At 38.8% G+C, this 23,700-nt stretch overlaps 1 protein-coding gene across 7 annotated transcripts in view; it reads left to right on the forward strand.

Moving 5' to 3' along the window:
• Window positions 1–2,362: 2,362 nt before the first annotated feature.
• The window catches only part of abcc3 (ATP-binding cassette, sub-family C (CFTR/MRP), member 3), a 94,088-nt gene continuing 72,750 nt past the window's right edge, over window positions 2,363–23,700 (forward strand). For 4 of the 7 annotated variants that reach the window (XR_009061727.1, XM_057825566.1, XM_057825564.1 and 1 more), the window contains exons 1-2: window positions 2,364–2,653; window positions 23,263–23,439. Coding sequence is in view for 6 of the 7 variants with exons in the window: in XM_057825566.1 (XP_057681549.1) it covers window positions 2,618–2,653; window positions 23,263–23,439 (213 nt within the window). In the remaining variant the exon portion in view is untranslated. Of the gene's footprint in view, window positions 2,654–23,262; window positions 23,440–23,700 lie in introns of all 7 variants that reach the window. The other 3 variants (XM_057825568.1, XM_057825561.1, XM_057825563.1) reach the window with 3 other exon arrangements.

A 23,700-nucleotide genomic window follows, 5' to 3' on the forward strand; every position in this document is an offset into this window, starting at 1 on the left:
GGGCCCTGCGTTCCAGGTGCAGCGCCTTTTGGACGTCCGCCGCCGTGGCAGGGGGCTGCAGTACCTTGTTGACTGGGAGGGCTATGGCCCGGAGGAGCGGTCCTGGATCCCTGCCCGGTGGGTGCTGTCGCGGGCGCTCATCCGGGACTTCCACCGCGCCCATCCTGGGCGTCTCCGTCGGGCGCCTGGTGTCGCCCGTAGGGGGGGGGGTCCTGTTAGGTCCTCTTCCCCTTCCTTCTGAGACATGCCCACCTCCAGCAGGTGTGCATGTTTTTACTTGATTACAGGTCAGACGAGTGGAGCGGCCACACCTGCGGGCAATTAACATCAGCCAGCTTTAAAAGCTAAGCAGACGCTCCACCTCGTCGCCCGATCAACTCGTCTGGTTTCGCCGTCAGTTGCTTCTCGCATTCTTTATATAATATCACTGATTCCCGGCTCACGACTACTTTGCTCTCGCCCCAGGTCCTGTCCTCTGCGCGCTCCTTGTCGGATTCTACGCCTGCCTCCTTCCGAACTTCCACGCCTGCCTCCTTCCGAGCTTCCACGCCTGCCTCCTCCCGAGCTCCCACGTCTCACGCCGGCTCAATTACCCCACACGAAGCAACCTCCATCCGCCACGCTATCTCTGGTGTCTGTAAATAAATATTACTCACAACAACCAGTTTGTCTGCACTGGGATCCCCTCCTGCTCACGCACCCCTAACAGTTACTGTGGTCCCAGCTCTCTGTAGGTCATTCACTAGGTCCCCCCGTGTGGTTCTGGAATTTTTGTTCACCGTTCTTGTTATCATTTTGACGCCACGGGGTGAGATCTTGCATGGAGCCCCAGATCGAGGGAGATTATCAGTGGTCTTGTATGTCTTCCATTATCTAATAATTGCTCCCACAGTTGATTTCTTTCCACCAAACGTTTTACCTAATACAGATTTAGTGTTCCCAGCCTGGTGCAGGTCTACAATTTTGTCACTGGTGTCCTTCGACAGCTCTTTGGTCTTGGCCATAGTGGAGTTTGGAGTGTGACTGACTGAGTTTGTGGACAGGTGTCTTTATAATAATAATATAATAAATAATAATAAAAAAAAAAAAAAAACGTTAAGTTAAAAACCCTTCAAGCAGATTGGACGTCTACTAGTGCTAAACTCATTCCAGTTCACAGCAAAAGCATGAAAATAGTTTGGTTTTCTGTTTATTAGTTGTTTTGTAGAATATCATAGAATTTTCAAGACATTTTTTGCCCTTTAAATTTGATTGCTGAAAAGCCAAAGGAAGACAGCTACCATGTCCTGACACACAAAGTTCAAACAGATGGTTTTTATTGGCTCGGGAGGGAAACCACAAAGCCTTTTCTTCCAATCAAATGTGGAGGTCACATGATAGCAAGGGATTTTTTCTTTGAGCCTTGCAAAAATATAAATGTGAGATGAGGTTAAGATACAGTAGCTTTGGGCACTATTCAGCCCCAGTTCTGCAGCGATGAGATACATCATCTTAGAGCACAGTGCATTAAATTTACAGTAAGATCCCAACTGTCTTTTACAGGGCAACTTCTAAATCGCAACATGCAAAATATTAGTCGACTTTGCAATTGTAGTTTATTTAAATGGTTAATATCAGCAAAAAAACCCTCCCCCAAAAAACATTGTTTTTTAATGGCAAGAACATTTAGTAACTTTTTATTTGACAATGGTGTCCTAAAACTGTCATAAATATTAGGGTTGGGAATCTCTGGCATGAAGCCGATTTGATATGTATCTAGATACACAGGTTACGATTCGATTAAAAAAAACGATACAATTTTTAGGCCGAGCGATTCGATACGATTCGATACAGTTTAAGAACGATACGGATCGATACAGAGTGAAAACGATACGATAGTACACCTTTGTTGTGTGTGTTCGGGATATGGTCGTGAAAACCTGTAGACTAATACAAGTATAACACCATTTACCATTTCTGTTCAAAAATGGTTATGCGTCGATTTGTTACCAAAATACATTACTAGTATTTTGTGTAATTTATTTATTTAAAACTGATTTTACAGTCGTAAATCCATTACTGTGTAATGCGTCCATGAAAACATTTGACGTTTTCACCTCAATAAAGCCTCATAAATAAGCGCTCCCGTCAGGGGGGACATTTCTCGCGGGGGGGGGGGGGGACATTTTTAGGCACAACACCGGCCCCTCATCAGAGAAGGAAAAAGCTATGTGGCCCTCACAGGAAAAAGTTTGGGGACCCCTGGTTTATATGATCGAAATTGCTGTTTATAGAGAGAGACCGAGTGATAGAGATAGGGAGAGAGAGAAGGAGGAGTTTAGGGGGGGTTGGCTAAACTAAATTGACGCCCTTTTCTGCTATCTGAAATGTTCACTCCCTTGTAATTCTTCGCCCGTGCCCAACACTACTTGAGTTCGCCGCGGGCCAGAGCGGAAGGAGTTCTGTTTCCTGGCGCTGGTCGGTCGGCTACCTGTCGGCCTGCCTAACATGTGACTGTTTAACTAACCAGCGTCCTTTCACGAAAAGCTGGTTGCCCAGAACAGCTGCCTCGTCGGGAGGAGGAGGGGAAAGAGTTCTCCGGTGGTTACTTACCGGTCTCCTCCCGAGACGGACGGAGATGGAGCGGCTGTGCGGACCGGAGCTCCCCTTCTGGGTAAGTTGGCGGTACCGCGAAACGTTTGTACACGCAGTCATTATTCCGGGTTTGATCTTCGTGTGTATTTCACAGTTTTCTTATACTGTGGGATTCTCAAGCTTTTCATTTCTGGCAGCCATTTAGATCAGGAACGACCAGAGCTAACTTTACTATGCTCTTATCTCGATAAGCTTTCGATTTCAGAATGAATTACATGTTATGGTTTTGTTATGCTCTCTAAATGCAGGTCACTACGGTTTCTGTTATTTCTTTAACTCGTAAATAAGCATTTATGCGCGAAGTATGTTTTTTAAAACCCCTTACAGAGCAGTCATTGAACGCATTGGCTGCCATTGACGGCGCTAGAACGTTCGTTCATTTGCCCTTCCCAGGCAAAATTGATTGGACGTCTAGCGTCGTCAATGGCACTCAAACATGAGCATTCAGAGTTAGACCTCCTGGCTTAAATTAATTTGGAGGTCTATTGCTGTCAATGGCAACTTTACAGTTACTAATTATTAAGGGTGTAGAACTGGTCTCAACATTGGTAGGGACGATATAACAGCATATCCTGCATTTACTGCATTAAATAGATTACTGAATGGGGTTTAGGGCTACATTTCTCACGAATTTGTAAATATTGATAACTTATGAATATTGATAGGCTAAATGATTAATGCAAAACAAATCAGTATTGACTTGTGCTAACTTTCATGTGTATTGGTTCAGGTGACACACTGTTTGGTTCAAACTTTTGTTTTCAAAAACTACTAAAGAAACATTTTTAATTGCAAGTCCCTTTATTAAAAAAAAAAAAAACAGGGAGCTATCAAGAAGACCCAGTAGTTTTGACGGTTAGCAAGTGCACACAGTTTAATTTTATGCTAACTCTGATGCAGGTCGGATTTTCAGTCGCAAAATTGGTCGTGTTTCTAACCACCTGCACAAAAATGACATCTTTTTACACTAGAAACTGCAATTTCTGGGGAAATAACTATGGGGTTTTGCTGTGGGAGATACAGCTCTTAATCCCTCCCTGGTTGATTTGGGGACATGCCATATTGATATGAGGTCACTTCTTGTTGATTTGGGGACAATTGGGGATTGCGTTCTATTGATATCAGGTCATTTCCTGTTGATTTGTGGACATAATTTTTTTGCCATTGAAAATGAATGGGAAATTTGGACGTACGTGGCCGTCAATGGCATTGATTTACATATGCTTCAATGGAATCCAAGTATATTGGCATCAATAGAATTGACATACATGGCCATCAATGGCAACTGTGTCCATGGATTCAATGCAAAGTAAATGGCATTGGAAATGAATAGGAAATTTAGACTTACATGGCTGTCATTGGCCTCCTATTAGAAATGAATAGGACAGTTTTTGGCAAATTTTGAGGGAACCGTAAGTTTTTTTCCAAATTCTGTATACAACTTTTATACCCCTAACTGTTCCGGAATTTTTTTATGTCCAAATTATCTGACTTGGTCAAAACTTGCAGGAGAAGTAGCATTTGAAAAAATATATATATTTTTCAAAAAACAGCGTTTACAGGCGGACTGGGGATTTTTTCAGGGTCGTTCGAAAAAGTCCCTGCGTCTTTTCGATATTTTCGAATGGTGTTGATTGATTAAATGGTTCGGGCTGTGCGCCGCGCCGAAGAAACGCCATTCAAAAAAAAAGGAAATTTTACTATATGGGCCTGTGCAATGCAAAGCCCCATATAATTACTTACAGTGGCTGCTGCTGGCCGAAAAAAACTTCCAATATCAGCAGAGGAGGTGGCATGTTGTCGACATGAATCTGTCGGGGCTGTGGGAGTGAGCGTCTTTGTCGTGGGAGGGGGCGGGGTGTCGAGTCATCAGCCAATCAAACTTGCGTTTGAGCGGGGAAAAATGCAGCGGCACATTCAGCAATTGAAAGGGTATAAATGTAAGTGAACATAATGAAAATAATTCACTTGTTGGGTCTATTCTTTTCTTACAACATACGGGAAGACAATTTTTATTTCCTACAGTCGTGTCAAAAAATTAGGACACCCCATGAAATATTCAGTTCTTTATCAAGAAATGTTCACATATCAATGGCTGACTTTGTTTTTCCTTTATCTCTGGAAAAGAAAGTGAATTAATTGCAGGTAAACAACAAAAAACAACATCATTTTTCTCATCAAACCAAATGTATCAACAAAAATGCATATTCTAACCGAGGAAAAAGTTAGGAAACCCTACCACTTAATATCTAGTGTTACCCACTTTGGCTGAAATAACTTCAGTGTGACGCTTTTTGTAGCCATCTACCAGTCTTTGACATCGGTCTGAAGAAAGTTTGCCCCAATCCTCAACGCAGAATACTTTTGAGGGGTTTCTTGCATGTACAGCCCGTTTCAAGTTACCCCACAGCATCTCAATGGGATTAAGATCTGGGCTTTGACTCGGCCGTTCCAGGACTCTCCATTTTTACCTTTTCAGCCAGTCCTTGGTGGATTAACCGCTATGTTTTGGGTCATTGTCATGGTGCAGGGTCCAGTTTCGCTTCAGTTTCAATTTTTTCACAATCGATCGCACATGTTTCTCAAGCACCTTCTGATACACTATAGGATTCATGGTGGATTCTATGATGGTGAGCTGGCCAGGTCCTGCTGTAGCAAAGCATCCTCAAACCATGACACTTCCACCTCCATGCTTCACAGTTGGTATGAGGTTCTTTTCCTGGAATGCTGTATTGGGTTTACTCCAAACATGTCCCCTGTTCTGGTGTCCAAATAATTCAATTTTAGATTAATCTGTCCAAAGAACATTATTCCAGAAGTCTTGGTTTTTGGCTACAATTATTAAAAAAAAATTTAGTGGTTTTGAAACCGTGACTTTTTCATATCACGGTAAACCTTGAAACCGGTAACCAGCACATGCCTACTTGTCACTGTTCAGGAAACACTGGTGTAGGTGCCTTTTAAAAGTGGGTCACTAGGTTCCCTAGTGTTGTATCACTGTAGTTTAATTCCTTTATGGTTATTTTGTTTTAAGGTTTGTTTAATCTTTTCCTTGTATTGTATGGTTGTAACTTGGACCTTGAGTCTGGTAGTAAATCTATTTATCTATCTATTTACTACAGGGTTGTTTTTTTATATTGCTGGTGGCACAGTTGGCAGCTTGAGTTGTCCTAGGGCCGAAGGGTCAGTGGTTCAATTCCTGGCTTCGACTGCCCAATGTTGAAGTGTCTTTGGGCAAGGCATTGAACACTGATTTGACCCGTGTGGTTTGGCTGCACCTTGCATGACAACAGCACCAATGCTGTGTGAATGTATACTGACTTTTCAGACTATAAACCGTAGTTTGGCCACGGGTTTGATTTATATTCTGGAGCATCATATATGTGAATTTATTAACACTTTGTTATATCATTTCACACGATTTAGTGATTTGGGAGTGACAGTAGCCACGTTTACATGCTGACTTTTATTCATACCGATTCAAATCATTCCGAATGGAAATTTCACATCAGCTGTTTACATGTCACTTCATCTATTCCGATCCAGCGTTTACATGTGACTGCCTTTATTCCGAAAGGACGTTTGACAACTGCCGTCTGACATGCGCAGATTAATCAAAACAAAGCGTCACGTTGCAAAACATGGAGATCGATCGTCAGATCAGCTGCTGTTTTAACTTTTCGAGTGGAAACATAACTTCAGAATGATACGCCGTTCATTTAAAAAGTTGTGTGGGTGCGCTGTGCGTGTGCTTGGAAGCCATGTTGCAAGTGACGTTACTTACGTCACCGAGTGACGTCACCACGCCAGTACGGAGCATGCGCAGAAAGAACGCAACCAGACACCATTCCGCTTCCCTGTTTACATGATATAATTTTACTTCTAATCGGTTTGGGAAAAGGAATATTCCACCCCTGTGAATCGGAATGAAATTCCATTCGGTTTGAGCCTGTTCATTCCGAATGAGGTGTTTATGGAACACATTTATTCGGTTTGAACAAATATTCCGATTGTAATTGGAATATTTGGCTCCATGTAAACGTGGCAAGTGATGTAGGGCTGCAGCTATCGAATATTTTAGTAATCGAGTATTTTACTGAAAAAACAATCGAATAATCGAGTAATCAGATAAAACATTTTTAAAGGTAAAGAGCAATTATGAATATACATGAGAAAACAGGAAAAATAAAAATAATAGTAATGATATTCCATGATAATCATAATATATAATAATAATGAATAGAAAAATAAAAACAAATTCACTGCTTTCATTCAAAAAACTCAAGATCTTATATATAAAAAAATAAACTTTTTTCTGACCTAAAAATGTCATTACGCTTGATAACACACATCACTTCAAAGTAGGGCTGCAGCTGTCGAGTATTTTAGTAGTCGATTAATCGATGAACTAGTTAGTTCGAATAATTGGATAAGGATCATAAAAAAATTTAAATACCTGAGCTGAGTCTAAAACGGAATAGAAAATAAATAAATGAGGATATACGGACAATAAAAGAAAAATTGGCAAACTTGCATAGCAAAAGTCAGCGAGCTTAAATGCTATAAAATGCTAACGTTATTTATTTCACAGTGTTCTTAACAAATGGTTCAGATACATATTCTCACAAAAAACGGCTAAATATACCTATAAACTAAATTACGAAAAAACATTAGTTCAAACAAAAACTTAGCTTATGTTGGTCTTAAAGGGAGCAGCTGGATTCAGCCATGTGAAATGAGGCAGACTAGTGGGCAGTGTATCCACCCAACTCAATCAAACTAAATGCAAACACTTTCAAAACAAACCATTGCAACACCACTTTAATTAAACGAATGTCGAATCTTTCGAAAAAGTTCGAATGTTTTCTTTCTAATCGAATACTCAAGTTAATCGATTAATCGTTGCAGCAATACAGTGATGGCTTGCTTGACTTGTTAGCATTATGTTGGTCCAATAATGACTTTTTAACCAATAACCCATATCCCGATATTGTCCAACTTCAAAAATCCGATACTGATATACTATGCGGTCATGGACTTAACATGTTATGGCTAATTTTATTGTGGTGCCCCACTGGATGCGTTGGTAATGATAAATGTAACAACTTTAAGGTTTTTCCAAATAGACAGTCTGTTGAAATTGTCGATGCAAAATGGCGCAATTTCCAATCACGTGATCGGATAGGGACATCCCTACGTTCTAGTATTTTAAACGACAGGATGACATGATCTCAATATGTATCAACCTGTCAAGCAAATGTGCAGCTGCTTGGATTACAGAGGACTTCTTTCCTCACACATACCTTTGGTATCAATTGTTTGGGTAGTTACAGTATGACTAAGTTTGAAATACTGTGATTCACACTAGAATGAGCCAAACTACTGTACAGAGCTTTGAGGCACTTTTTTTTTCAAGGATTAAAACTGACACAAGATTTTTCTTCCACTGTGTATTCCATTCAGGAACATTTCTTAAGCCATCAAGTGTAGTTTTAGGCAGCTGTAAATAGAAGGTGATCTGAAACAAGTCAACTTATGCTAATCAAGTCATGTTACAGCTCTTTGTTCAGAATGTTTGTAAAAGGTGTTGTAGCTGCCCTACCCTTTAACCTTATATGACTTGCTGTGGTAAATAGGAATATGTGTCACATGGTAGAGTAACAGCTGAAGATTGTGGAAAATGATTTTTTTTTTTTTTTGCGCACTATTGCATATTTAATGCAGAATTGAAACTGGGGAAGAAGCTAAATGAAGAACCTAGAATACACTCAAAGGGATATTTGGTGGGAAATTCTCTCCTGTCATTTGCTTACTATGTGTAATTGTGGCACACGGGATGGATTTATCTTCTGGGAAGAATAGCGCGTGAGCATCTGCAGTGATGCACACTGTAGCGTAGGCATGTGCTAGTATGAGATTTTACAGTATGATAACCTTAAGCAAAAATACTGCGGTTTCACGGTGACACAGCATTGCAATTATAGTTAGAGCTGAAACGAATACTCGAGTAACTCAAGTTTAAAAACTGATCCGAGTAATTTTATTCACCTCGAGGAATCGTTTAATTTTGCCAGCTCTAAGCATCCCGTTTTGCCCGGACTACTTTTAATGCGGGACAACGCGCTGACGTCACGTGCGTAGAGGAAGAAGCAATAAAAAGAAAAAAAAAACTTACCGCAGCCGACAGCCGCTACAAACTACGCCGACGTTGCTAGAAACTACGCCTGCATGATGCTAGTTTGGTAGCAGGTAGTGTCCGATGCGTCTCATAGATATCGCATGCATTAAGGACTAGATGCGAAATGACAGACTCGGCCGCGTCTGGGCAGCGTTAGTAAACACCCGCCATCTTTAAGCAGTAGACTTCTCATCGCTAATAAATATAACGTTACTGTCACATGCTCACGTAACGTTAGCCCTTCGGAGGGGTAGGTTTCTATTAATTATGACCACTGTCGATGCGTGGCTAACGTGTCTTACATACAGGCTTTATTTAATCTGTAAAAACACAGCGCTGTAGAGTGATGAGGGTGTAAAATTAAAACATAGTAAAGCTAACTGTCAGTTTTAGCTCAGTAGTCATTGCTGAATAAATGTGCTCCAATACAGCAGGTATCATACATTTATTTTGAACACTGCAAAAACTCAAAATCCTACCATTACTTAGTTTAGACTAACTTAAAACTTAACTTAAAAATAGCTTGACACAAATGGAAACTAAATTGAAACACTTGGGAAAAACACGTAGCTTTCAAGTGATGTGTGTTATCAAGCGTAATTACATTTTTAGGTAAGAAATATGTTTTATTTTTTATTTTTTATAAAAGGTCTAGAAGTTTTTTGAGTGAAAGCAGTGGATTGTTTTTTCTAGTCACATCTTAGATGCAATTGTTGGCTGTTTTCAACAATGTACATCGAAAATAAAGACATTGATTGACTGAAAATGGTTAAATATTGGATTAAATGTCTTTTTTTCTCTCATGTATATGTATAATTGCTCTTTACCTAAAAAAAACAATGTTTTATCCGATTACTCGATTAATCGATAGAATTTTCAGTCGATTACTCGATTACTAAAATATTCGATAGCTGCAGCCCTAATTATAGCTCTAAAATCTGTTTTTTGGAGATTTATGGGTTATTTTTTTTTCCTCTCCATTGAACAGGATTTTTAATCACAAATATTTTAAATAAAATTGAAATAAACAGAATTATAGACTAAGTCCACAGCTCATGTTGCTCAACATTAGAACAAGAACCCTTGGTAATATAGAACTGGACTTAAACAACATATAATCAAATTGATTTTATGTAAAACACATACCACTACTACTATTAATTATTTGAATATTAATGGAGAGCGAGAGTAAAAGACAGAGCGCATGTGTATGACTGGTATAATTATTTACACATTTTGGCAGCGAGAAAAACCACCACTGGCTGTGTTATGATAATATTATTTTGAACAGATGTTTACAACGGCGGAAGACTTTACAAAAGTAGACTAATGGTAAAGGGGAAACTACACTCACCGGCCACTTTATCATGTACACCTGTCCAACTGCTCGTTAACACTTAATTTCTAATCAGCCAATCACATGGCGGCAACTCAGTGCATTTTGGCATGTAGACATGGTTTAAGATAATCTCCTGCAGTTCAAACCGAGCATCAGTATGGTGAAGAAAGGTGATTTGAGTGACTTTGAACGTGACATGGTTGTTGGTGCCAGAAGGGCTGGTCTGAGTATTTCAGAAACTGCTGATCTACTGGGATTTTCACGCACAACCATCTCTAGGGTTTACAGAGAATGGTCCGAAAAAAAAAAATATCCAGTAAGCGGCAGTTCTGTGGGCGGAAATGCCTTGTTGATGCCAGAGGTCAGAGGAGAATGGCCAGACTGGTTCGAGCTGATAGAAAGGCAACAGTGACACCCGTTACAACCAAGGTAGGCAGAAGAGCATCTCTGAACGCAGAGTATGTCGAACTTTGAGGCAGATGGGCTACAGCAGCAGAAGACCACGCCGAGTGCCACTCCTTTCAGCTAAGAACAGGAAACTGAGGCTACAATTTACACAAGCACATAGAAATTGGACAATAGAAGATTGGAAAACCGTTGCCTGGTCTGATGAGTCTCGGTTTTGTGGTTTTGAAACCGTGACGTTTTCATAAACCTGAAACCGGTAACCGACGCATGCCTACTCTGTAGAAAAGTATATGCTTTATACTTCGATGTGCAAAGTTCATAATTTTTCAGTCATTCTATCTTCCTACGCTCATCAATGGTCACGAACTGTAAGTCATGACCTCAAGAATAAGAGCCAGGATACAAGCATCTGGAAAGAGTTGTCACCGCAGGGTGTCCTGGCTCTCGCTTAGAGACAGGGTGAGAAGCTCGGTCATTCGGCAGGGGCTCGGAATAGAGCTGCCGCTTTTTCGCGTTGATAGAAGTGAGATGACATCTGATCAGGATGCCTTCTGGAGGTGCGATGTTTTGGGCACATCCCACTGGGAGTAAGTCCTGAAGACGACTCAGGATATGCTGGGAAGACCATGTTTCTCTCAGGCCTAGGAATGCCTCCTGATGGAGCTGGATGAAGTCGCTGGAGAGAGCGACCCGACATAAGGTAAAGCGGACACAGAATATAAAACTCTCCAAACAACAGGATGACTATTTTCATTATGACCTGAATACCACTTCTGATAAGAATGACTCATAGTGCACAATAAAGTGAGGACAGTTATGACAGCTAGAAACAAGGGAGGTAGTGGTAACTGTAAAAACAGCCTCCCCAGTGGACAGTTAAGTGTGCCCTAGCTTGGTCAAACAGGCTTATAAATGTCTTAGGTGTCTTTCAAAATTGCTTTTCGAAATTGTGTGCTTTTGTTTTGTTTGACCACTAACTTTGGGATGATTTTGACTCAGATTGCAGCCCATTTAATATCTTAGGCGCTTGATATACTGTACAATTAAGATTCTTTAGTTAAAGGACACCTGAAAAACTTTCATGTTCAGGGTCCCCTTCTAGGATTTTTTGAAGCTGTCGTGGTGGTTGGCTTGCTTCATGTCATGACAAATGAGAATTTTTTTTAAAACATTCATTTGTTCCAAGAAGAACATAACATTGATCTATTTGAAATATTGGCTAATGAAATATTTCAGAAAGTGACGGTCTACATTACAATGGAGTATTAGGGCCAAATTAAAAATATATGTAAAGGACTATGAGATTAAAGTTGTAGTTTTGCTACAAAAAAGAATTTGTATAATTACGTAGGGATAATTTAGCTGTAAGCCGCTATGCACTTTACATACATGTACCTTAGCTGGGAGCTACGATGAATCATAAGTATAAATCCTTCCGTGGATAATAATTTAATGAAAATATTAAGGATTTCCTTATTTGTAAAACCGATTCCAAAACACAAGATGCCTTCAATATTGTTGAGTTTAACAGAGGCGGCAACCCTCTTACGTTAAAGTACATAGCTGCTTGTTCAGCTACATTAGCTCTACGTAATATTATGACTTTTATTCTGGTTGTAATACGAGAAAAAAAGTCCAACTATTACTACGAGAATGAATGTCGAATTAATAGTACGAGATTAACAGTCGTACTATTATGTAGGGCTAATGTAGCTGAATAAGCAGCTACTTTACGTAGCGCGTTGCCCCCTACGTTAAAATGAACAATATTAAAAAAGCATCTTATGTTTTAGAATTGGTTTAACAAAAAAAGGAAATCCTTAATATTGTACGTTTATCTACAAATTATAATCAACAGAAGGATTTATACTAATGCTTCGTCGTAGCTCTTAGCTACATTACATGTACGTGAAATGCGTAGCTGATTACAGCTACATTACTCCTACATAATAATATTTCTTTTTTTGGGCCCTAATATGTACTAGATGATCACAACAATAATAGTCCTTCTGTTAACGGAACTTTGTCCATTGACAACTTTTTTCTAAAGACTTCAAAATACTCATCTGAAATTGCAACCAGTGACATCAGCAACGAACAAATGCTATGTTAGAATGCGATGATTCTGGTCAAACACATGCCATAAAGAACTTAAACGTTATGTTGATGTCAATATTAAGGTCGTTTTCAAAGGCTTAAACCAGAATTGGTAGCTGGTCAGCGGTTCGATTCCTGGGGACGACTGCCCACTTTCGAAGTGCCCTTGGGCAAGGCACTGAACGCTAATTTGCCCCCAATGGGTTGGTACTGCCTTGCATGGCAGCAGCACCATTGAGAGGTAGTGATAACAGTAAAAACAGCCTCCTGATTTCCAACTCCGTGCCGACGTAGTCAGGCGCAAGCTTGCAACAGGAGAACTGATGTGATTTTCAAAATAAAGTGTGTAAAAGAAGTGCTATTTCAGACAACTTCTGACAAATAGCCATATATATTTCTTCAGAGGTATTGTTAAAATATATAAATATGCATCTTTAAATCTTTAAAAAAAAAAAAAAAAAAAAGAACATCTCATTTGCAATGCGTGGCGGCTTTTATTTTGGTTTGGCGGTGCGCCACAATCTTTGATATGTAGGGAAAACCTTGATGTTTGTCTAAGCTTGATTTCTTCTACTACAATGGCAGTATTTGCACAACACACTCTGGAAATTTAGACAAGCTTCCTACAAGTTTCATACTGAAGAGGTTGACTTGGATAGGGTGTTAAAATAGATAAGAGTTCAACTGTTAAAGGGAACCTGGGGTCTAATAAGGCACAATTGTTCTCTTTTACTAAAATATGTTATTAGAAACACATATGTTATTGCCATTAATTAAAAAATCTATCATATTTAATCCATGTTTTGACCTACGGAGGGTGCCATGTTATGCGCACAATGCATGTTAGGGGTGATGACGCGGTTGGGCTGGACTGGGAGAATAGCTGTGCTAGCTAGCAAGCGAAGCTGGTATGACAATTTTGTCACATTCTGCGACTGGTCATATTGTTTTGTTAGAGAGCTACGGGATGAGTTCCCAACGTCTTACCTCTATCCAATTCCAGCTCATCAGCAGTGGCTTTAAACCGATCCTAGGCGGCTTGCCGAGATATTGCTTGCCATCTTGCTGCCATTTGACAGTTTGTATATCCCTTCGTTGTGAGTTGAATTATTGCCTTGTTTTTTGTTTGTTTGTTTGTTTTATTTTTTTAAAAAAATTTTCCCATCCTACTGTATATATCAACAGTGCTGTCCTGATCATCACTTTCCCGCTCGGGTAGAAATTGGAAGGGCACAACTGACACTGTGGAAGTACGGCAGCGCTGCCCAGTGATGTCAACAACAATTGCGACCTACTAGTTAAACAAATTTTTCAAATTTTAGAAAAACAAAACGATTAAGAGAAGTTTGAATATGAAATTATTATAACTAACTTTTATCTTTTAAGAACTACCGTACAAGTCTTTCTGTCCATGGTTCCCTTTAAAAACCTGTTTATGGACAATATGAGGTTTGAAATCAAGTCTTCTACTACTACCATATTTTTACTTGACGCCAAAATAACTGAACATTTTGAACTGTTAAGCCATATGCTTATTATTAACATTGCTGCATGTTCCTTACCACTAGCATAAGTTCCTGTCTCCCTGCAGTCTTTACGAGGATTTGCCCTTCAGTTGCTGGATTCACGCAACAATTTCTTAGTGTAACACGGAGCAGATGGGGAATTTTCTACAATATCTGTTGTTAAAATGCTACACATAGTGAACAAATGTGTTATTGTAACTTACATCGCTTGTTTGACTTGAGTATTAATTTAAACTGAAATTCTGAGCACGTGTAGTGCCTATAAATTAAGACATTTCTGGAAGTAGTTTCTCAGATCAATGGGATTTGCTGTTGACATTTCAATTACAGATGGGAGTAGATTTATAGGAGCAGCAGCGGCGGCTTTACAGTATTATTATTGCTAGTTCATCAATCCAGGTGTTGCTTGGTTATATACAACGGTGGAAGCTTTCCCACAGTGAAATGGGAAGTGCCGTGATGTTTTCTACAAAGCCTGAAATGGACTACATGGGTCAGGAAATCATTCTACAGTTTACAATATATTAATTTTGTTGTTGTTGTTGCTTCGTGTTGACTTTAGGGCATTTCTGGGTCATTTCCTGTTGATTTTGGGGCATTTACAGATCACTTCTTGTTGATTTTGAGTTACTGAACAGGAAGTGAACCATAAATATCCCCAAATGAATCAGAAGTGAGTTCAAATCATCTCAAAATGCCTTAAAATGAACATGAAATGAGCTATAAATACCCTCAAACCTGGCTGCAAATGCTCCGTTTCAGTGCCATTGACGGCGCTAGACGCAAGGGCGTAGGTTTGGTCTTAATATTGGTAGAGACGATATAACAGCATAAGCTGCATGTACACTTTTTTTCTGGAGACGGGACATGAATAAGACCAAACATGTTTGGTGAATGGGGATCAGGGCTGCATTTCTCACCAATAGGAACCTAATTAATTGATAGGCTAAATGATTAATGCAAAATAAATCTGTATTGACCTATACAAACTTTCACACTGCAAATTTATAACGTCTTAATTTGATATTTTAAAAATCTAGTCAAATAATTTTCTCCATCGTTTTTTGAGTGTTAAAGGCTAGTTAACAGATGAATGCATCAGATTCTTCCACTTACTTTAAGTAAATATTACTATTTGTTCGTATTGAGCCCATACATCTAAAAGTTGGTCATCTTTCACTTGCCTGGCGACCGTCCGGCGGATCAAATTGCGAGGGCGGAGCAAGCCACAGCAAACAGACAGCGGAGTGGACCAATCAGCGACGGGCAGACGTGACGTTGTTAAAGCGACAAGTAATTAGCGTGAACGGAGAATGGAGAAGTTTATTCAACATGCTAGCGCGAGCCATGTTGACTGTTGTCAATGACTTGTTTCGATATGTTTTTGGTCATTTAAAACTGGTTTTACCGCGGATTGGAACATATTCTTGGCTCTCCCGTTCGCCATCTGTGTTGTTGTTAGACACGACTTTCGGCGCGCAAAAGTGACGTTACTCGTTAAGAATACGTCACGCAAATAAATGAATCTGATTGGACGATTGATTTCGTACCTTGCTCTAGAGGCCGTTAATGGGCTGGTTCCCAGACTATTTCTCACAGTGTTTGAAAATTACCGGGTGAATAGTCTGGCTGTGCCAGGCAAATCTTTCACCTAAATCAAGAAAAAAATTCTTTCAAATAATGTTTTGAACAATATTCTTGACATAAGAACCTTTCTGACAAGTTTTTCTTTTAAGATTAAATATTAGGGCTGTCAAAATTATCGCGTTAACGGGCGGGAATAATTTTTTAAAATTAATAACGTTAAAATTAGGGCTGTCAAACGATTAAAATTTTTAATCGAGTTAATCACAGCTTAAAAATTAATTAATCGTAATTAATCGCAATTCAAACCATCTATAAAATATGCCATATTTTTCTGTAAATTATTGTTGGAATGGAAAGATAAGACACAAGACGGATATATACATTCAACATACTGTACATAAGTATTGTATTTGTTTATTATAACAATAAATCAACATGATGGCATTAACATTAACATTCTGTTAAAGCGATCCATGGATAGAAAGACTTGTAGTTCTTAAAGGATAAATGTTAGTACAAGTTTATATTAAAACCCCTCTTAATGTTTTCGTTTTAATAAAATTTGTAAAATTTTCAATCAAAAAATAAATTAGTAGCTCGCCATTTTTGATGTCAATAATTACACAATGCTCATTGTGCTTAAACCCATAAATTCAGTCGCATCAAAGCGCCAGCAGAGGGAAACAAAAAACACAAGTAACAAATGGACATGTCACTGTGCTGTCATTTTAATCTGTTTGAGCGGGGCATGTGTGTTAATTGCGTCAAATATTTTAACGTGATTAATTTAAAAAATTAATTACCGCCCGTTAACGGGATAATTTTGACAGCCCTAATTAAAATATTAAAGTATTAACACCAGGGGTGCTAATACTTGTGACACACATTATTTGATGTCAAATAATTATTTCTTTATGTGGGATTTTTTCCCCACTGAATAAATGCACTTGTATTGAAGGTTGGATTTTTCTCTTTTTTCTCCATTAAGGTCCCATATTATTTGAATAAAAAAAAAATTATTAGAAGCTAAAAAACACATCTTAACCAGGGGTGCCAGTAATTATGGAGGGCACTGTATGTACAACAAAAGAATTGGCTAACTCACATAGGAAAAGTCCGCTAGCTTAAATGCTATAAAATGCTAACGTTTTTTTTTATTTTATTTTTTTTAAACAATGCTCTTAACAAATGGTGCAGAAATATTCCCACAAAAACACGGCTAAATATACCTACAGTATTACCTAAATTACGAATGCATTAAAAAAACATTAGCTCAAACAAAAACTTACCTTATGTTGGTCTTAACATGGAGCAGCTGGATTCAGCCATGTGAAATGACGCAGACTAGAGGGCAGTGTATCCACCCAAATCAATAAAACTAAATGCAAACACTTTCAAAATAAACCATTACAACGCCCCTTTGATGAAATGAATACTCGAATCAGCAAAATTTTATTCGAATCTTTTTTCCTAATCGAATATTCGAGTTAATCGCTTAATCGTTGCAGCACTAATTATGATGTAAGATTTTGGTAGCAACCAATACTAGTTCTATACACATTGCTACGTATACAAAATGAAACAGGTATAAATTGTTAGCAAAAACAAATAACAAACCGAGAACCACCATCTAATACACAATTTATCCACTTTAACATACTGAAATATAAAGGGTGAATAGATTATAACACTTTGCAACTGATGAATAGCGCTAAAAACAAACCGCTAACGCAAAGTATCCAGAGGTTAGCTTAAAATGAACAGCGTTGTACAATGACTGCTAGCAATGTACTACTTTGAATAGGCTCCAAAAACTTTAGTTGACACTCTTGGAACGCTGTTATCCTTTTTGTCATCTTTGTTGTATCATTTAAACAAGATGAGGAACCAAAAATATCCACACTGCCCACCAGCTGGTGTGATTACCTATCACCCTATACATGCCTCGGTTGATGGGAGTGGTGATATATGGAAAATGGCTGGACGCCGCCAGCTGTGTTTATCTTAGTTCAAACTGAGGGTGGGCCCGGGTGTTTGTAGGAAACCATGATAACCAGCACGCATCTCTCCATGATTCATGCTGAGTTTACTTTTACCTCCGGACGAAGCTACTTGGCCCCCATTCTTGTTTTTCTTCATCCCAACGTGTTTTCGCAAAGTAACATAGCGAGTGCTCATGACCTGCTAATGTCTTCAAAAATAACAATTTCCTTGTCTTATGAGTTTGTGATTTAATACCAAGAAATTACAGTCGGACATCAATGGTTGAATAAGTGGTTGGACCCTCCAGGTTCCCCACAATACGATACGGGATACAAGGCTCACGATAACGCTCATTTTAATATGGCGATACAACAATTACCGATTCATGGGTCAGGAAATCATTATACAAAACAACTAATAAAAAGAAAAACAAGCTATTTTCGTCTTTCTGCTGTTAATTGGAATAAGTTTATCACTAGTAGACATTTGAACATTTGTTCATATACTGCCATCCCTTCCACTTCAAACGGATTGGACATCAATGACCGCCAGTGGCAGCCAATGCCAGGCAACGAATTCATTTTGGGGCATTTCCACATTTCACATCATTGATTTTCTGTCACTTCGTTTTCCTTTTGAGGCATTCACAGGTCACTTTCTGTTGATTTGGGGGCATTTACGGGTCCTTTCCTGTTGATTTTGGGTTAATGAAAAGAAAGTGACTCAAGAATGTCCCTAAATGAAGAGGAAATGACCTGGCAGCCAGTGAGCTCATGAAGACACTGTTCTAATGGAAGGTTTTGTTAGAAACCTGTTTTTATTGTGATTTATTAATTTTTTTAAACAGTGACCTTTTTAAAACTTGACAGGAGACTGGGCGCGGGGCCGATTACTAGGGGCCCTGCAATTGGTGTGGCCGTCAAAGCTGAGCGAGTGGAGTCACAGACAAAGAGCTTTTTTTGTTTCGTGAATTCTTTATAGATAGTAAACAGTCTCAATTCTTGGTTAAAAGCAAAAAAAAACAACGTGCAGTTAGCTTTTATTTGACGTTAATATGTCGAAGTGCGATGCGAGTCTGTTAGTCAATGTGGCGGCCGCCTAATGTAAACAGGCTTTTCTGGTGAAAATTCTTGTCAATAAATGCTTAAATCCCTGAATTCTTTATAGATATGGGCATAAAACGGTCTCAATTCTTGGTTAAAAGCAAAATAAAAACATGCAGCTAGCATTTATTCTACGTAAATATGTCGAAGTACAATGCTAGTCTTTTAGTGAATGTAGCTAGCGGCCGCCTGACGTAAACTCCAGTGAAAATTCTTGTGAATAAATGCTGAAATCCCTGAATTCTGTAGAGATATGGACGTAAAACAGACTTGATTCTTGGTTAAAAGCAAAAAAAGCATGCACTTAGCATTTATTCTACGTAAATATGTCAAAGTACGATGCTAGTCTGTCAGTCAGTGTGGCGGCCAACATATGTAAACAGAGCTTTTCCGGTGAAAAGTCTTGTGAATAAATGCTTAAATCTCTGAATTCTTCATAGATATGGTTGTAAAACAGCCTCGATTCTTGGTTAAAAGCAAAAAAAAAAGAACGTGCAGTTAGCATTTGTTTTATGTAAATATGTTGGAGTACGATGCTCGTCTGTTAGTCAATGTGGCGGCCAGCTTATGTAAACAGAGCTTTTCTGGTGAAAATTCTTGTGAATAAATGCTTAAATCCCTGAATTCTATATAGATATGGACGTAAAACAGACTCGATTCTTGGTTAAAAGCAAAAAAAAGCATGCAGCTAGCATTTATTCTACGTAAATATGTTGAAGTACAATGCTAGTCTTTTAGTGAATGTAGCTAGCGGCCGCCATGACGTAAACTCCAGTGAAAATTCTTGTGAATAAATGCTTAAATCCCTGAATTCTGTCGAGATATGGACATGAAACAGTCTCGATTCTTGGTTAAAAGCAATAAAAACAAAACATGCACTTAGCATTTATTCTACGTAAATATGTCGAAGTACGATGCCAGTTTGTCAGTCAATGTGGCGGCCAACATATGTAAACAGAGCTTTTCCGTTGAAAAGTCTTGTGAATAAATGCTTAAATCCCTGAATTCTTCATAGATATGGTTGTAAAACAGCCTCGATTCTTGGTTAAAAGCAAAAAAAAAAAAAAAAAAAAAGAACGTGCAGTTAGCATTTGTTTTATGTAAATATGTTGGAGTACGATGCTCGTCTGTTAGTCAATATGGCGGCCAGCTTATGTAAACAGAGCTTTTCCGGTGAAAATTATTGTCAATAAATGCTTAAATCCCTGAATTCTTTATAGATATGGACGTAAAACGGACTCGATTCTTGGTTAAAAGCATGCAGTTAGCATTTATTCTACGTAAATATGTCGAAGTAAGATGCTAGCCTGTCGGTCAATGCGGCGGCCACCATATGTAAACAGAGCTTTTCCAGTGAAAATTCTTGTGAATAAATGCTTAAATCCCTGAATTCTTTACAGATATGGACGTAAAACAGTCTCGATTCTTGGTTAAAAGCAAAAAATAACATGCAGTTAGTATTTATTCTACGTAAATATGTCAAAGTGCAATGCTAGGGTGTTAGTAAATGTAGCTAGCGGCTGCCATATGCAAACAGAGCTTTTCCGGTGAAAATTCTTGTGAATAAATGCTTAAATCCCTGAATTCTTTACAAATATGGACGTAAAACAGTCTCGATTCTTGGTTAAAAGCAAAAAAATAACATGCAGCTAGCATTTATTTTACGTAAATATGTCAAAGTACGATGCTAGTCTGTTAGTCAATGTGGCGGCAGTCTTACAACAAAGAGCTATTTACGTTGAAAATTCTTGTGAATAAATGCTTAAATCCCCAAATTCTTTATAGATATGAACGTAAAACAGTTAATTACTGTTAATTACACAAATTAGAGAAGCATCACATGATTTTTCAAAGGGTGCCAATACTTTTGTCCGTCCCATTTTTGGAGTTTTGTGTAAAATGATAATGATTTCATTTTTTTTTAAAATCCGATTTTGTGTTTTTTCATTGCAAGCAAAATGAATGAAGATATTGCAACTTAAGTGTTTGTAATTGCCATCATTTTCTGGGAGAAATTGAGTATTATCTGACAGAATTGCAGGGGTGCCAATATTTTTGGCCAGCACTGTACAATGTACATTATAAGTCAGGAATTTTAATACTCAACTTGGGAAATATTATTGTTCTCTATGGATTTTTTTAAAAAGAAAAAATAACAAAGCACATTAAGCTTAAGAAGTCAAACTGTAGTGACTTGCATTCCTGAAAAGAGAAAAATACTTCTGATTTTTTTTTGTAGTTGTTGTTCCTTTTGATTTATTTCTGACTACTCAGAGAAGCCCAGATTCCTCGATAGAATTTTACACCACATTCCAAATGATTAACTAAGCTTGTGTGTGTTTCCTCAAGAATTGATGCATGATTTTTTTGTAATCTTTTTGTGGGTAATAATTTGGAGACATCCATTATGTTGCTGATACTGTTATCACAGGTATGTATACTGTTATCATAGGTATGTTTATTCCAAACTAGTTAAGTTATATTCTGTTCACTTAGAAATTATGCTGACTGGGGAAAATGTGAAATGCATACTAATTTGAAACTAGGCCTGCAAACAGTACTGAACGGGCCCTCGCACGTTGGCGCAACTCGGGCGGCATGCAGGTTAGGGTGGTGGCAGATCATCTCCCTCTCATCATCTCCTGAGAACCTAAGTTTCTCAGAACTCGCCTCATTTTTTTGGGATTACAAATACATTCACACACCTAGGTGAAAAAGCCCCTTAATGAAGACAGTCCTACAAAAAAGGAGGCTCTACTGAGCTGTGCAGCCACGCCCATATTCAAAATGGACTGGACATCTTAAAGTAAACTGAGTGACTGTTGCCACTAGTTGGTGCTACAGAGTTGATGCAAATGACCCCTACCAGACCCTTCAGGGTACGACTCTCACCTAGCACGGGAAGTTTAGCGCAGATATGTTGTATGTCTGCCAAGTTATGACTGTTCAGAATTTGTGGTGAGAAGAAATGGCGACGGTCATTTTAACTTTCCTGTTTGGACCCCTCCGCTTCAACGAAACCTAAATATTTTTCATCAGGCACCTGAACACATGTCTTAAGGCTTCCCTGAAACAGGTTTGAGGTCAATAGATTTTTTCCCTTGGAGGAGAAGCCTGTCTCATAAAAAAATGGCATTTCCTGTTCCCACTAGGGGGCGCCAGGTAATATTTCAATGCAGTCGTGTTCAGGCTGGGATACTTCACATACACGAATGAATTAATGAATTTATTGTCACTGTCATCATCATCATCATAATCATTGACAGTTTCAGAGTGTGGAATTTGCCTGAAAAAAAGACGATGACAGACAAAGGACAGACGGGAAAAAGCAAACGCTTATCGATACCCGTCCCCCAACAGCCCGGGACGCACAGTTAAGCATGTTTGTGTTACAGTCCAGTCATTATCAGTTTTTTGTTTTTGTTTTTTCTTTTCTTTTTTTTTACTCACATATCATTCAAAAGTCATTGATTGCCATGGAATTTCACATATTGTCAATTTGAGTGGGTTCATTGTATCAGTTGATGTCCAAGAGCGTGCTTTTCAGGAGCTCAGAAATGTGCGTCTGTACACTCCGAGCGGTTAGAGCACAATTCAAGCCAGATACAATACAATACACGCCAGATATGAAAAAGATTGAACGTTGTATGAGGGAGTTATTAGTAATTTTCTGAATTTGGTGTTTTGCCAAAAAAATGGCCAACTTTGGCACCCCGCCCAGGTCAGGCTCGTGAATGAAAACTCACAGTTTTGAGAACGTAAAATCTCATATGTCTCATGAACATTCTCACCAATTTTGAGGAGGATCCAACTAACACTCTAGGCACCAAGGTCTCAAATGTGCACCCTGTTAATCGATAAAAATTTCACATTCAATCCAAAATACCCAATTTCCTGTTGGGTTTGGAATATGGGTGCAAGACACTTTTTGGAGCAGTCTTGCACAAGGTATCGACTCCCCAAATTTTATCGCTCTATGTTAAAAAAGCCTAAATGGAGAGGCCTTTTTTAAAAATTCAAGGGGGTGCCACTTTGCCATTTTGTTACATTTTTTGGCAACGTTACAAATAATCGAAATTTATGCGAAGCCGCACGTATGTGCAAATTTTGTTGAGTTTTCGAGCATGTTCAGGCCTCCAAATTGGCTATTTTCATTTGCCGACAAGAAGAATTAATGATATGAATCCTTTGCATTACAATAGGGCTCTGGCACACTTAGTGCTCGGGCCCAAACTAGTGTAAAAGCGGCTTTAATTTGGACTACGTCTTTTCTGTTCAAAATGGTAATGTCTGTATTGATATCTGATTTCGGTGTAACTATGCAGGATTGTAAGAGATATAATCATGTATTTGTTTGATTAGAGATGTTGGCCTGTAAGCTTATGTGTTTTTTCTTTGTTTCTCCAGGTCGCCAATCAAACGCTCCACTCAGATCAGCCCGACCTCCCGGTCTGTTTCCAGCTCACTGTCCTGTCATGGCTGCCGTGCATTTACCTGTGGGCTGTCTCCCCTATTTATTTTTTCTACCTAAAGAAGAACAACAGAGGCTACATCATGATGTCCATCATGAACCGATTCAAAACGGTGAGGAAAGAATCGATTCAGCATGACGTCTCAAAGGTTACGTGGGGAGACTCTAGTAGTAGTTTCTCTTTCTGAAAACGATACGAAGCTATCTGTGGCCTTAATTGTGGGAACATGATCTCGCTTCATGCTCGCAATGCGGACATCAACTGTCTTGAAAGGATCAGCTGCAAGGAACACTGTCAACCCTAATTTTGACATGACTAATCCTGAACGTAATTTAGAATGATAAAAGCTATCTATTTTAGAGTGCTACTACAA

Source organism: Corythoichthys intestinalis, chromosome 21 (genome assembly GCF_030265065.1).
Source record: "Corythoichthys intestinalis isolate RoL2023-P3 chromosome 21, ASM3026506v1, whole genome shotgun sequence".
Taxonomy (NCBI): Eukaryota; Metazoa; Chordata; class Actinopteri; order Syngnathiformes; family Syngnathidae; genus Corythoichthys; species Corythoichthys intestinalis.